The sequence below is a fragment of the Gekko japonicus genome, unplaced genomic scaffold (assembly GCF_001447785.1).
Source record: "Gekko japonicus isolate JY-2015 unplaced genomic scaffold, Gekko_japonicus_V1.1 scaffold3623, whole genome shotgun sequence".
In the NCBI taxonomy this organism is placed as follows: domain Eukaryota; kingdom Metazoa; phylum Chordata; class Lepidosauria; order Squamata; family Gekkonidae; genus Gekko; species Gekko japonicus.
Window position 1 is genome coordinate 41,600 of NW_015176085.1, and position 15,432 is coordinate 57,031.

Below are 15,432 nucleotides of genomic sequence, written 5' to 3' on the forward strand. Positions count from 1 at the left end.
GGGGGAGCATTGGATCCTTTTGAAGGGTGAGTGCTTTAGTACAGGTAGACGCAGCGCCTGCCCCCTGGGGAAGTGCGGGCCTTGTAGTAAGCGCTTCCTGCTCTCTTTGCCAGGTTTCGGCATAAGCCGCTTCTCCTGATCCCTTTGTATGCTGTAAATAATCTTTTGGCAGTGAGGCTGGAAGATACCATAGTGGTTGCCGGCAGGGGGAACACAGCAAGATGCTCAGTGCCGCCTTCTACGACGGATATTGGAGAGAGAGGCGTAAAAGGTAGAGAAAAGGGCACCTAAAATGAGCCAGGAGCTGCAGTGGCTCAAGTGGTTAAGAGGCTGAACTGCAGGCTGTGGAAGGTCAGTAGTTCAGCAGTTCAAGACCCCGGTGCCGCAAGACGGGGTGAGCTCCTGTCTCTAGTTCCAGCTCCTGCCAACCTAGCAGTTCGAAAGCAAGAAATTGCAAGTAGATAAATAGGGACCGCTTCGGTGGGAAGGGAACAGCGTTCCGTGTGCCTTGGTGTTTAGTCATGCCGGCCACATGACCACGGAAACGTCTTCAGACAGCGCTGGCTCTTCGGCTTTGAAACGGAGATGAGCACCGCAACCCTAGAGTCGGATTCGACTGGCTTTCGATCAAGGGAACCTTTAAAATGAGCCAAGGTGCTCGAGTGCTTCTCCTATGAGGCTAAGGCACGTAGCTTTTTAATTTTTTGAGAAAAAAGTCTCCGGGGACAAGGCATGTAGAAAACAGATAGAGATTTCTCTCTGAGAATACTGGAACTCGAGGGTCACCCAGGGAAAATGTGTTGGAAGTCGATCCAAGGCAGGCAAAATAAATCACTCCTTCACATAATGTAATTAGCTTTGGGAATTCACTACCAGGAGATTTATTTTTTATTTTATTTTATTATTAAATTTATACCCCGCCCTGAGGGCGGCTAACAAATGAGGCACATATGCCAAGATTGAACAGGTAAAAACAGGACAAAACAAGCAATAAAACCATCATTCATATAAAAAATACAAGTGCTCTAGATGTCACAGATAACTGATGGGGTCACACATGACAAGGTGGTCCCAGAGCGACACGGTAGACTCCAGGTGGTACAGCAATCCCTCCTTCCTCCAAGGGCTGTCTCGTTCCCCGATGACACCCACTCCATTTAGTGGTAGTGGTAGGGTGATGGTATAGTGATGGTGGCAGCTCCTACTCAAAAGCCTGGTGGCAGAACTGTGCCAGGTCCCACAGGGCTCGGATCTCCTCCGGGAGCTCATTCCACCAGGTAACAGCAAATTTAATATCTTTGGGACCTGGGGTTACCAGTCGATGTTGAGTCCCTCACCGTAGTGCCCTTGGGGGAACATATGGGGAAAGGCGGTCCCTCAGGTATGCCGGACCCTGGCCATAAAGAGATGCAGTGATAGCCACTAACTTTGATGGTTTTTAAGAAATGAGACATCTGTCTGTTAGCTAAATGAAATCGTCATCTTCACAGCTGTAGCTTAAAGCTGAATTCTCTACTTTTTCTGAGTACCGGTTGCTGGAAATAAACAGGGACAGAAAACTATAACTCTTAATAATTTTTAAGTTCTTGAATGAAATTCCCAGTAGCTTCTGGACACTTACGGAGTCTAATAAATCTGACTGTCTGTGTACACTTTCTTTTGCTGTCTTACATCTTCCGTCATTTATCTTATATATCATTTATCTTATATATATACATGGAATTCACTGCCACAGGAAGTAGTGACGGCTACAAGCATGGATGGCATCAAAAGGGAATTAGATAAGCATATGGAGCAGAGGTCCATCAGTGGCTATTAGCCACAAGGTATAGCTAGGGGCTCTGGGGCAAGGGATGCTCTGTCTTCTTGGTGCTTGGGGGGGGGTCAACATGTGACAAAAAGAACAACTTGGAAATCTTTCCCACCTGCAAAAGTTCCCCTCCCAAGATTCTGTAACTTCTCTGGACTGAGTGGGCTAATTTCTGTTTCCCTCATTAACTGATTCTCAATGGCTACCAGCATCCCATAGATTCTGAAGCATGGGAGGGGCTGGGGCTCAGTGGCAGAGCATCTGCTTGACATGCAAAAGGTCCCAGGTTCAATCCCCGGCATCTCCTGTTAAAAGGACCAGGCAGGAGGTGATGGGAAAGACCTCAGCCTGAGACCCTGGAGAGCTGTAAAGAGGGGCTGTGGCTCAGTGGCAGAGCCTCTGCTTGGCATGCAGAAGGTTCCGGGTTCAGTCCCCGGCATCTCCAGTTGAAAGGACCAGGCAGGAGGTGATGTGAAGGTCCTCTGCCTCAGACCCTGGAGGGGCTGTGGCTCAGTGGCAGAGCCTCTCCTTGGCAAGGGGAAGGTCCCAAATACAATCCCCAGCATCTCCTGGTAAAAGGACCAGGCAGTAAGTGATGTGAAAGACTTTACTCTGCCTGAGACACTGGGGAGCCGCTGCCAGTCTGAGTAGACAATACTGACCTCGATGGACCAAGAGTCTGATTCAGTAGAAGGCAGCTTCATATGTGTTTATGTGTTTATCGTTTCTTTGAACTATAATTTAGTTTCATCATTTACAGTGGTTGTACAATGATTGCCGAGATCACAGGCAGTGATTGTGATTCTTGTAACAGTACTGTGGTGTTTTGTAGTTCCCTTAGGAGGCTATGAGGATCTGAGGTTTTATTTATTAATTATTTTATTTCTGTTCTTCTTTACAGTCCCTTTGTAAACTGAGACTCAAGGTTGATTATACGATGAATGCAGTTGGTGGGATGAGACATCTAATAAGTAATGTAATCAGATGGGGATTACAGAAATTTGAGACAAAGTAAAAACTGTAAGACGTGTTGCTGAACAATGCAGAGAATGGTGTTATATAGCTAGAAAACACTGTCAAGCATAGGTACGTGTCTAGGGATGGGCAGGAACTGAACCATGAAGCAAAATTCGTCACGAATTTTGCCCTGTTCGTAGTTTGCGAACTGAAGTTTATAACGGGTCTACCGTCACGAACGTTTTAAAGCAGTTTGTGGCGGTTCGTGGCGGATCGTGGATAGAGCAGAAAGCAGGGGTTTAAAGGGACTCGAGTCCCTTTAAACCCCTGCTTTCTTTTCCTGACAAATGCCGCAAAAACAGCCAAGGGGTGGGGAAAAGGGGAAGCTCCAACACGAGATAGTTTGACTTAATCGAGGAAGCCACGGCCCTCAGTTTGCAAGACCTGAGCCTGGCTGTTAAGGATAGGATGTGTTGGAGGGTATGAATTCATAATAAAAATACTAATAAATAAATTAAGGTCCGCAGAACTCAGAAGCTACTTGACAGTAGCTTACACACACACACACACACAAGTAGAAGACAGTGCAAAGGAAGGAGGATCGCACATACAGCAAACAGATAATGCATACTATACGCAGTGATCTAGTCCACAACAGTCTCATTCTTTGTAGAAAGCACCTCCCTGGACCATTCCATTGTGATATGGCCCCATTTCAGGGCTCTTTTTGTAGCAGGAGCTCCTTTGCATATTAGGCAACACGCCCCTAATGTAGCCAATCCTCCAAGAGCTTACAGTAGGCCCCTGTAAGAAGAGTTCTGTAAGCTCTTGGAGGATTGGCTACATTAGGGGTGTCTTGCCTAATATGCAAAGGAGTTCGTGTCAAAGATAAGGCCTGGGGGCCGGAACCGGCCCATCCAGGGCTATTATGCGGCCCGAGAGCCCTGATTTAGAAAGTGGCCTCCCGAAGATTTCTGTTTCTCCTCGTTTGAGGAAAGGCAGAATTGTAGGAGCCAAATAGAAAATACATGTGGACGGGCAGTTGTCGATCTTGCCAGGTTTTAGCGTGGCACCCTCGGAGAGCCCTGATCGGAATGACAAAGCTCTCACAGTGGAGCCTAGGGGGCGAGGCGGGTTTGCAGAGACGAAGGTTCACAAGGCTGTGAATCGTCTGTACGCGACAGCCCGTACCTTGAATCCAACTGGCGGGCAGCGACTGGCGTGACTGCAGAATGGGGTGGTGATATGCACACTGCGCGTCTCTCCCGATAGTAACCGAACTGTGGCATTCTGTACCCAACAGGAGATTCTGAGTTGACATCAAGGGCAGGCCCAGGTAGAGTGCCTTACAATAGTCCAGTCTGGGTATTACTGTGGCACGGATCCAGATGGCCCGATCAGCTGAGTCAAGGTAGGGGGCCATTTTGGGGGCTGAACTAAGTTCGACGAAAGCCTTTTTTGTGGCTGCATTAACCTGCTTCCCCAGCCGTGGCGCTGGGTCCGATGTAACCCCGAGGCTCTCAGCTGAGTCAGCAGGGGTCGGCTGAACGGCGCCGAAAGCGGGAAGCGCAGTGCCCCAACCCTCTGCCTTCCCGACCAGCACCACCTCTGTCTTATCCAGGTTTAGTTGCCGTCGTGGTTCTTAGCCCTTTAACCACAGCAAGTCAGGTGGCGGCTTAGGACCGCTACTGTATCGCCAGGAGATTTGGATAAGGAGATACAGAGCCCGGTGTCGTCAGCATACTGATGACAGAGAGTTCCGGAATTATGAATCGTAGAATCATAGAATGTTAGAGTTGGAAGGGACCTTGCAGGTCATCTAGTCCAACCCCCTGCACTCTGCAGGAGCAGAGCCATAGTATGATTTGAATGATTTGCATTAAGGGCTTTATATAGAACAGGGGTCCCCAGCGTGGTTTCTGTGAGCAACACGATGCCTGCTGACACCTTTTGTGGTGCCTACCAAGTCTTTTTGGTACCAGTTAGGTGTAGTGGTTAAGTGCATGGACTTTAGTCTGGGAGAACCGGGTTTGATTCCCCACTCCTCCACCTGCAGCCAGCTGGGTGACCTTGGGTCAGTCACAAGTTCTCTCAGAGCTGTTCTCTCAAGAACAGTATGGCCAGTTTGGTGTAGTGATTAGGAGCGCAGACTTTAATCTGGGAGAACCGGGTTTGATTCCCCACTCCTCCACCTGCAGCCAGCTGGGTGACCTTGGGTCAGTCACAAGTTCTCTCAGAGCTGTTCTCTCAAGAACAGTATGGCCAGTTTGGTGTAGTGATTAGGAGCGCAGACTTTAATCTGGGAGAACCGGGTTTGATTCCCCACTCCTCCACCTGCAGCCAGCTGGGTGACCTTGGGTCAGTCACAAGTTCTCTCAGAGCTGTTCTCTCAAGAACAGTATGGCCAGTTTGGTGTAGTGATTAGGAGCGCAGACTTTAATCTGGGAGAACCGGGTTTGATTCCCCACTCCTCCACCTGCAGCCAGCTGGGTGACCTTGGGTCAGTCACAAGTTCTCTCAGAGCTGTTCTCTCAAGAACAGTATGGCCAGTTTGGTGTAGTGATTAGGAGCGCAGACTTTAATCTGGGAGAACCGGGTTTGATTCCCCAGGGTGGAGTCAGATGGGGCTTTTTTTCTAGCAGGGCTAATGACAGGCTGTGCAGATTTTTTTTAAAAAAACGTTGCTTTGGCTGCAGCCGCCAGCATAGCGCAAGGATGTTGACAGGGTTACTAAAGGTAAGCTGCGTTCATGCAAGCAGATGTTTTAAAACCGCATGTTCGTTTTAAAAGCATCCTATTAAACAGGGGTTCTTTCTGACAGGTTGAGGAGTTACTGCTAGATCTAGGCCTAACCTCACTCCCTGACGTTTGGTGGCTGGCTCCACCTCCCGGAGCAGCCATTTTTTAGGCTTTATTTATTTATTCAAATTTGTACCCCGCCCTCCCCGCCTAAGCAGGCTCAGAGCGGCTTACGCAGATAAAAGCATACTGACATTCAGATATCGTACATTTCCAAAACAATTCATTAAAAGCATATTAATGTGCTAGCAGAAGTGTTTCGCTGTCATATAGATGGCATTATACATTCTACAAAAAGAGGGACCCGCGATACTCGCGGGGGGGGTATTTCCCCCCGTCTCCCCTCCTGCGGAAGCAGGAGGACCTCAGGGCTGAGGAGGAAGCGGCCACAGGTAAGTCCCCCCCCTGGCTCTGGTGGCGAGGCCTGAGAGGCTTCTAGCTGCCGGACCCATCGATCCCCCCCAGCTCCACCGTCGATCTCTCTAGCCCCGGCTCCAGCGGCGAGGCCCGCCGGGCCCATCGATCCCTTCCCTGCGGCGAGGACTGCGTGGCTTCCAGCCACCGGCCGTCCCCGAGTTCCCATGCACAGGGAATGCTCTTTTACTTTTGGGGGGATTTAAATATCCCCTGTATACTTTTTTCAACTTTTTAGATTTTTCTGCACACCCGAAGACTACTCCCAAGTGTGCAGGAAAATCTCCCTGCCCCCCAGGTGCCCCCGATGTGCGGATTTAGATATCCGCACGGAGGGGGCAACTTGGCTATTAGATATAGTTTAGTTTAGTTTAGTTTATTTCATTTATACCCCGCCCTCCCCGCATGCGGGCTCAGGGCGGCTTACAAAACACACAGGGCGGCTTACAAAATTAATTAATTATTATAGATAGATAGATTATCTAAGTATTCAGCTCGTTCCCATATCTGATGGGCGGGCACAGGCTGTCAGTAGTAGGCCAGGCACCAGGCTCTATAAGTTTCTGTTGCTATTAAAGCGATGGTGGTGATGGTGGTGGCGGTGGCTCCTAGTTGAAAGCCTGGTGGAAGAGCTCCGTCTTGCAGCCCCAGCGCCCTGTCTCTGCATTCCAAAGGTTCCCGCAGGCTCAAAATGTTGGGGACCCCGACACAGAAGAATGTCAATTCAATTTCAAAACCTTTATTGGCATAGATCATAGAAGAATGTATAGTCTGGGGAACTGTACTGCGCCACATGGAACTCCACAGGGCAGTTATAATAATTATTGTAATCCTACAGCAGTGCGTGTAGATTAGCCAGGAGATCCTAAGATTGTCTGGCAGCCAGACGTTCCAGCTCTTTTAGCATTTTGCATCACCAGGTAGTGAGCTCGACCTGTAAGGCAGGATACGTTTAAGAGTCAGGCTTGCCATTTGCCTGACTCTGCGTCACGCCCCTGGTATTCCTTGGGGGTCCCCTTTCCAAATCCCATCCAAGTATTGACCAGGGTCGACCCTGCTTAGCTTCCGAGATCTGACAAACTGGGCTAGCCTGGGTTATCCAGGTCCAGGCAAAAGACATACAGAGGTGGTATGCCATGGCCTGCCTCTGCGTAGCAACCCGGGACTTCGCTTGGCGGTCTCCCATCCAAGTATCGACCAGGGCAGACCCTGCTTAGCTTCCGAGATCTGACGAGATCGGGCCAGCCTGGGCTATCCAGTTCAGGGCTCCGGAGGGCAGTGAGTTTCCAGCAGCGGCTTTCTGCGTCCATTCCGTGAGGAGCAGTTTAAACCACTCCAAAGCACGTCCCCTCATGCATGCTTCTGTTTCCAAATATCTCAGCAAGATGTACCACTGTCTCAAAAGGCTGCAGTGGCAGCTCATCTTGCATCTGCCCGCCCACCCCGCCGCCATGACGCAAGGGCTGACAGCAAAGACAGTTTCCTCTAGCTCATGGGTGGGGGGGCCGTCTCTGGCTTGTAGCCACTCAAGCCAGTTTGGTGTCGAGGTTAAGTGCGCGGACTCCAATCTGGGAGAAGCGGGTTTGATTCCCCACTCCTCCACTTGCACCTGGCTGGATGACCTTGGGCAAGCCGTAGTTCTGGCAAGAGCTGAATTTGGGTAGTGAAGGGTGGGGTATAAATCCAATCTCTTCTTCTTCTTCTTTTACCTCCCAGGGTGTCTATTGTGGGGTGGTGAAGGGAAAGGTGCTTGTAAGCCGCTCTGAGACCCCTTTGGGTAGTGAAGGGCGGGGTATAAATCCAATCTCCTCTTCTTCTTCTTTTACCTCCCAGGGTGTCTGTTGTGGGGAAGGGAAGGGAAAGGAGCTTGTAAGCCGCTCTGAGACCCCTTTGGGTAGTGAAGGGCGGGCTATAAATCCAATCTCCTCCTCTTCTTCTTTTACCTCCCAGGGTGTCTGTTGTGGGGAGGGGAAGGAAAAGGAGTTTGTAAGCCGCTCTGAGACTCCTTTGGGTAGTGAAGGACGGGGTATAAATCCAATCTCCTCCTCCTCCTCCTCCTCCTCCTCTTCTTCTTCTGTTGGAGCTGTTCTCTCAAGGGCAGTCCTGGAAAGAGCTCTCTCAGCCCCGCCTGCCTCCCAGGGTGTCTGTTGTGGGGAGGGGGAGGGAAAGGAGCTTGTAAGCCGCTCTGAGACCCCTTTGGGTAGTGAAGGGTTTGGGTAGTGAAGGGCGGGGTATAAATCCAATCTCCTCCTCCTCTTCCTCTTCTTCTTCTGTTGGAGCTGTTCTCTCAAGGGCAGTCCTCTCAAGAGCTCTCTCAGCCCCGCCCGCCTCCCAGGGTGTCTGTTGTGGGGAGGGGAAGGGAAAGGAGTTTGTAAGCCGCCCTGAGACTCCGAGTGAAGAGCGGGGTCTAAATCCAGTCTCCTCCTCCTCTTCTCCTACTACTTTTTTCTAACACCCGCCAGCTTTTAAAAGACAGCCAGTTCTGGGAAGAACAAAGGCAAGGTTGGGATGTATTTTTAGCATACCTCTTGACGGGTGTGGTGAAGTCAGGTCTTGTCCCACTGTTAATCAGTTTTCTTGTTGAGGAATAAATGCGTGTTCCTTCAAAGCTGGTGTGTGCGTGTGTGTATGGAATGTCTTACCTGCACAAATAATGAGTTTGGAGTACCCGCACGAAGACTTCATGTGCAAATGAGTCCTCTTAAGGCACAAGGCACTAAGCCAAGAGCATTTCTTAACTGACGGCCGCCCAGTCCTTTCCTTCAGAATCTCCAAGAAAAAGGAATTCCGCAGGGTTCTTCTTATGGTCGGCCCTGGTTAGTCCTTGGATGGGAAGCCGCGTTTTCTTTCAGGCTCAATCTAAATCAGTGTTCCTTGAAGGAAATCACGCCTTTACAAATTGGAGTGATTTCCTGCCTTCCCGCTCTCCTGCTTGAGAAAGTAGCCAGTGGAAAAGGCTTCTTTGGATGTGGCGGTGGGAAGCCTCTGTGGGTTTCACTGGAGCAGCATTTCTTTTTGTTTTTTGGGTTTTTTTTGTGTGTGTGTGTGTGTGTTTCATATGGGCAGGGCTAGTTTTGGGCAGGAACGCACAGGAACGGAGTTCCGGCTGGCTCCCGAGTTGGCCACGCCCAGCAGGGACTCATTAGCATAATAGGCCACACCCAACAGCAGGAACTCATTGGGATTGGCTACATTAGGGGTGTGTGGCCTAACATGCAAAGGAGTTCCTGCTACCAAAAAAAGCCCAGGGTTCGGACAACAAACAAGGTAAACCGAATAAGAAGCAAAAGGTGGGTGTGGCTGGATGACCACACTTCTGGCAACACTGGGCTGTGGCCTAATATGCTAATAAGCTGTGGTGTCAGGGTGTGGCCTATTATGCTAATGAGTTCCTGCTGGGCTTTTTCTACAAAAAAAAGCCCTGCATATGGGGGGGGATGCGCCTGGAAGTCATGGCGACCTCCGGTGACTGAACTCCACTGGGGGCCCGGAGGATATTCAGAGTGGTGGCTGAGTAAAGCCTGCCCCTCACCAGATCTCCAGTCGGCCCTGGTTAGCAGCACTTGGATGGGAGACCACCAAGGATGTCCAGGGTGGCTACGCAGAGGCAGGCGATGGCAAAACCACCCCTGTATGTCCTTTGCCCTGACCTGGATGGCCCAGGCGAGCCCGTTCTCGTCAGAGCTCAGAAGCGAAGCAGGGTCGGCCCTGGTTAGTCCTTGGATGAGAGACCACCAAGGAATACCGGGGTTAGGATGCAGAGGCAGGTACTGGCAAACCACCCCTGAACGTCTCATGTCTTGAAAACCTGTGACTTAGAATCATAGAATGTTAGAGTTGGAAGGGACCTTGCAGGTCATCTAGTCCGACCCCCTGCACTCTGCAGGAGCAGAGCCGAAAGAGAGCCCTACAACATCCCCGGAAGATGGCCGTCCAGCCTCCTCCGCTTGAAAACGTCCAGCGAAGGAGCATCCACCACCTCCTGAGGCAGTCTGTCCCACCGCTCAACCACTCTGACAGTTAGGAAGCTCCTCCTGATATTTAGGCTAAACTTCATGGCAAATAAATAAATAAATAATCAGCCATTAGTGAATTATGGTGCTGGAGAAGACTCTTGAGAGTCCCTTTTACTACAAGGAGATCGAATCAGTCAATCCTCAAAGAAGTCAACCCTGACTACTGTTCCCTGGAAGGCCAGAGACTGAAGCTGAAGCTCAAACACTTTGGCCACCCAATGAGAAGGGAGCACTCCCTGGAGAAGAAGACCCTGATGCTGGGAAAGACTGAAGGTCAAAGGAGAAGGGGACGGCAAAGGAGGAGATGGTTAGACAGTGTCATCGATGGAACGAACATGAAATTGAGCAAATTCTGGAGCACGACGGAAGACAGGAGGGCCTGGCGTGGTCTGGCCCACGGGGTCACGGAGAGTCGGACTCGACTGTGCGACTGAGCAACCACAACAAGTGAATTCATCCTCCTGTCATGAAAATGTGCCTGAGAAACACAGGACGTCTGCCAGTAGTGTTTAGGGGGGGGGGGGTTATCCAGCGCCCTCCTGATATTCCTTTACTCCTCAAACGAACTGTTTTTCTTATCATAAGAACATAAGAGATGCCAATGTTGGATCAGGCCAAAGGCCCATCCAGTCCATCACTCTGTGTCACACAGTGGCCAGAAATACCAGGGGCCATCAGGAGGTCCAGCAGTGGGGCCAGGACATTAGAAGCCCTCCCACTGTTGACCCCCCCCCCAAGCACCAAGATGACAGAGCATCCCTTGCCCCAGAGCCCCTAGCTATACCTTGTGGCTCATAGCCACTGATGGACCTCTGCTCCGTATGCTTATCTAATTCCCTCTTGAAGCCGTCCATGCTTGTAGCTGCCACCACTTCCTGTGGCAGTGAATTCCATGTGTTCATCACTCTTTGGGTGAAGAAGGACTTCCTTTTATCCGTTCTAACCCGACCGCTCTGCAGTTTCATGGAGTGCGCACGAGTTCTTGTATTGTGAGAAAGGGAGAAAAGTAACCCTTTCTCTACCTGCTCTTTCCCATGCATAATCTTATAAACCTCGATCATGTCACCCCTCAGTCGTCGTTTCTCCAAGCTAAAGAGCCCTAAGCGCCTTAACCTTTCCTCATAGGGAAAGTGTCCCAACCCTTTTATCATTCGAGTTGCCCTTTTCTGCACTTTTTCCAAAGCTATAATATCCTTTTTAAGGTGTGGTGACCAGAATTGCACACAGTATTCCAGATGAGGTCGCACCATTGATTTATATAGGGGCATTATGATATTGGCTGATCTGTTTACAATACCCTTCCTAATAATCCCCAGCATAGCATTGGCCTTCTTTATTGCAGTCACACACTGTCTCGACATTTTCAGTGAGTTATCTACTACAACTCCAAGATCTCTCTCTTGATCAGTCTCTGCCAGTTCAGACCCCATCAACATGTATTTATATTTAGGATTTTTTGCTCCAATGTGCATCACCTTGCACTTGGCCACATTGAACCCCATTTGCCATGTTGACGCCCACTCGCCCATCTTTGACAGATCCCTTTGGAGTGCCTCACAATCTAAGTGTGTATCATAGTGTGGAACGTGGTGAATGTAGCGCTCTTTTGACTTTGGTTTCAGCTTCTTTGCACAAAGGTCGAAAGGTCCGACCCCGCGCTCGGCCATCTATCAAAATTTACGAGCTTTTAACCTCCCTCGATTGATAAGGTCGCATCCTTTATAAATTCATCAAAAGCAAAGCTGTGAGACGGCCAGTGTATTACATGAATGGAAATCATCGCACAGATGGCGGAAGGCTGGGAACGAGATTAAAAAAATAATAAATTGTTGTATTCATTCCCCCCCCCCTTAAGTTCTGCCGTCCTTCAGAATTAATTATCCAATCTGCTTAAAATTGAGCAACCTAATGAAATTTCACACCCACTAAATTTAATCATGGAATACTCATGTGGGGTTTGATTCAGATAAAAAAGAAGGCCTCGAATACTCAGTGGCACTTGCGTGGAGAAATACAGGGTCCTTATAAACCTCTCTTATTATAGTCTTCTAAATCAATGTAGAATCATAGAATGTTAAGAGTTGGAAGGGACCTTGCAGGTCATCTAGTCCAACCCCCTGCACTTTGCAGGAGTACAGCCGAAAGACAGCCCTACAACATACCCGAAAGATGGTCGTCCAGCCTCCGCTTGAAAACGTCCAGCGAAGAAGCATCCACCGCCTCCCGAGGCGGTCCGTTCCACTGCTCAACCACTCTTACAGTCAAGAAGTTTCTCCTGATATTTAGCCAGTATCGACTCCCTTGTCATTTCCACCCGTTAGATCTAGTCTTACAACCCGGAGCAAGAGAGAATAGATCCGCTCCGTCTTCTACATGACAGCCCTTCAGATATTTGAAGACTGCAATCATGTCCCCTCTAAGCCTTCTCTCTCCCAGGCTAAACAGACCCGACTCTCTCAGCCTTTCCTCGTAAGACTTGGATTCCGACCCTCTCGCCATCCTGGTTGCCCTCTTCTGGACACGCTTGAGCTTGTCAACATCCTTCCTAAAATGTGGTGCCCAAAACGGGACACAGGACTCCAGGTGAGGCCTGAACGTAGCAGAATAGAGCGGAACGGCCACCGCCCGTGATCTGGACACAAGGCTTCTGTTAATGCATCCAAAGATTGCATTCGCTTTCTTCACAGTCACATCGCATAGTGAATAGTTCCAGGCGCTCAGCCATGTTGGTCTGAAGCCGTAGAACAAATTTAGACTCCAGTGTCACCTTTAAGACCAACAAAGGCTTATTCAAGGGATAAGTATTTGAAAAAAAAATGTATTTGAAAAGGTGTGCACGCAAACGAAAGCTCAGACCTTGAATAAACCTTTGCTGGTCTCAAAGGTGCCACTTGACGCTAAATCCATTCAACCGATGTGAATTTGCTTCTGTGGGTAGGGGCTAGTAGAGGTGGTGAAAGCAGGTATCCTTTGAGGATAACAGAGAATCTCTTTCCCCCTTTCTCCCACACCTTCAGGGTATCGAGGTCTCATAGCCGTGTTTTCTTACTCGCTGTAAAGAAGGTTTTCTATTAGTGCACGATGCGTGGGAGGATAATGATTCAAGAAAAAAATTGATTCCATTGTCGACATGTATTGTGGGAGACAGTTTCTGTAGGGCTTTTACTGCAGGTTAATAACGGCCGGTTATTGAGGTCTTTATAATGGGTGTCTCACCGGTATTACGTTTGTTGACAATTTGGGGACTCGGTGAAGAGCTCAGTGTTCTTACACGAAAGACGCCACAGGTTTTGAGAGCCGTTTTTAATGCTCCCACCTGAGTCGGTGTTCCTTTGTATCCCCAACCCTCCGTCTGACTCAGCTTTCTTTCTTTCTTGCCGTCATTTATAAAATGCATTTATTGAAGGAATAAACAACCCAAAGAAACCCCTGGAACTCTGCCCTGTTGAGGCTATGAGCCTGGGATTCTTTTGAGCTTCAGGAGGTATCTCCATTACTTTCCCTAGAAGAAGAGGAAGAAGAAGAGGAAGAAGAAGAGGAAGAAGGAACCTTTACCTTTACCTAAAGTAGTCACTAAATGTGGTATCTAAGATTTTTGTTAATTGACTATCAGACTTTGAAAAGCTAGTATCTCTGGTCCAAGTTAATCAATTTTGGTGAATAAATTTTACTGTTTTGAATTTTATTATTCTCTTCCTTAGCGGGTCATGCAAACGGCTATTTTAAATAATGGTCTTTATAGGTCAGGGCACTGGGGGGGGGAATGAGTTTGTGGAACCAAGGGGACGGTGGCCTGAAAAAGTTTGAGAACCATTGTTTTAGATGAAAGCCAGAAATGTATTTTAGTGCTGCAATGGACATGAAGGAGAAGGAGGAAATATGGGACTGTTTCTGGCCTCAGAGACTCATCACTCATAGCACGATTCTAAAAATATTTAGAGCAGTGGAGGGGGAGGACATAAGGAACTCTGAGCTGTGTTCCCCACTGCAGTTCTTCTTTGTGGTGATAGGCTCTCCCAGAACACCCTTCCTGCCTGCTCGAAATGACCCCTGAGAGAAGCCAATGGATCAGACCAATGGCCCATCCAGTCCAACACTCTGCCACACAGTGGCAAAAAATACCAGGTGCCATCAGGAGGTCCAGCAGTGGGGCCAGGACACTAGAAGCCCTCCCACTGTTGCCCCTCCAAGCACCAAGAATACAGTGCATCACTTGCCCCAGACAGAGATCCTATCTATACCTTGTGGCTAATAGCCACCAATGGACCTCACAGACTTTTGTCTTAGCTCAGGAAGGATGGCTCCAGAGCAAACTAATTTATGCAGCAGCCAAACTGCTGGCTCGCAACTTTAATCCCAGCTCACAAAATAGAATTTTTGCTCACAAGACTCCACAGCTTAGAGGGAGCATTGGTCACACCATTGATTTATACAGGGGCATTATGATACTGGCTTCCATTAACTATAGTGGTTTTGAAGAAGAAGAGATTCAATTTATCCCCCGCCCTTCACTACCCAAAGGTGTCTCAGAGCGGCTAACAAACTCCTTTCCCTTCCCCTCCCCACAACAGACACCCTGTGAGGGAGGTGGGGCTGAGAGAGCTCTGACAGAAACGGCTCTTTTTCAAGAACAGCTCTTATCAGAGCTACGGCTTGCCCAAGGTCATCCAGCCAGGTGCAAGTGGAGGAATGGGGAATCAAACCCGGTTCTCCCAGATTAGAGTCCGCGTACTTAACCACTACACCAAACTGGTTTTGGCCACCATGGTTTTGGCCACCATGTGACACAGAGTGTTGGACTGGATTGGCCACTGGCCTGATCCACCGTGACTTCACTTATGTTCTTCTGTCTGGGGCAGGGATGCTCTGTATTCTTGGTGCTTGGGGGGCAACAGTGGAAGGGCTTCTGGAGTTCTGGCCCCGCTGGTGGACCTCCTGATGGCCCCTGGGTTTGGGCCACTGAATGACACAGAGTGTTTGACTGGATGGGCCATTGGCCTGATCCAACATGGCTTCTCTTATGTTCTTATGTCTGGCGAGTGATGCTCTGTCTTCTTGGTGCTTGGGGGGTGGGTGGGCCACAGTGGGAGGGCTTCTGGAGTTCTGGCCCCGCTGATGGACCTCTAGATGGCACCTGCGTTTGGGCCACCATGTGACAATCAGATCTCCAGTGACCAATCATGAGCCTTGCTGGGTGGGATCCTCACCCGGCCCCGCCCTCTTTCTAAAAACACTTGGCGGGCACCAGAAAAGGTGTTGGGGGGGCACCACGTTGGGCACCCGTGCTACGGAGGAAGGCAGCATCCTTAAGGAACAAAACAGACCAGACCCTTCCCCATCTCTCTGATGCGTCGCTCTTGCATTTTGTTCCTGCTTCAAACCCCCCCCCCCCACTTCAGAGCTTTGTGCTGCTGAAGAAGGCGCCAGAGAGTTCCC

At 49.5% G+C, this 15,432-nt stretch overlaps 1 protein-coding gene across 1 annotated transcript in view; it reads left to right on the plus strand.

The window, feature by feature from the left end:
• Window positions 1-221: 221 nt before the first annotated feature.
• Window positions 222-15,432, plus strand: part of LOC107123478 (protein FAM168A-like) — an 81,804-nt gene continuing 66,593 nt past the window's right edge. The window contains exons 1-3 of the mRNA XM_015426734.1: window positions 222-264; window positions 3,826-3,954; window positions 4,071-4,178. Of these exons, the coding sequence (XP_015282220.1) occupies window positions 222-264; window positions 3,826-3,954; window positions 4,071-4,178 (280 nt within the window). The remainder of the gene's footprint in view (window positions 265-3,825; window positions 3,955-4,070; window positions 4,179-15,432) is intronic.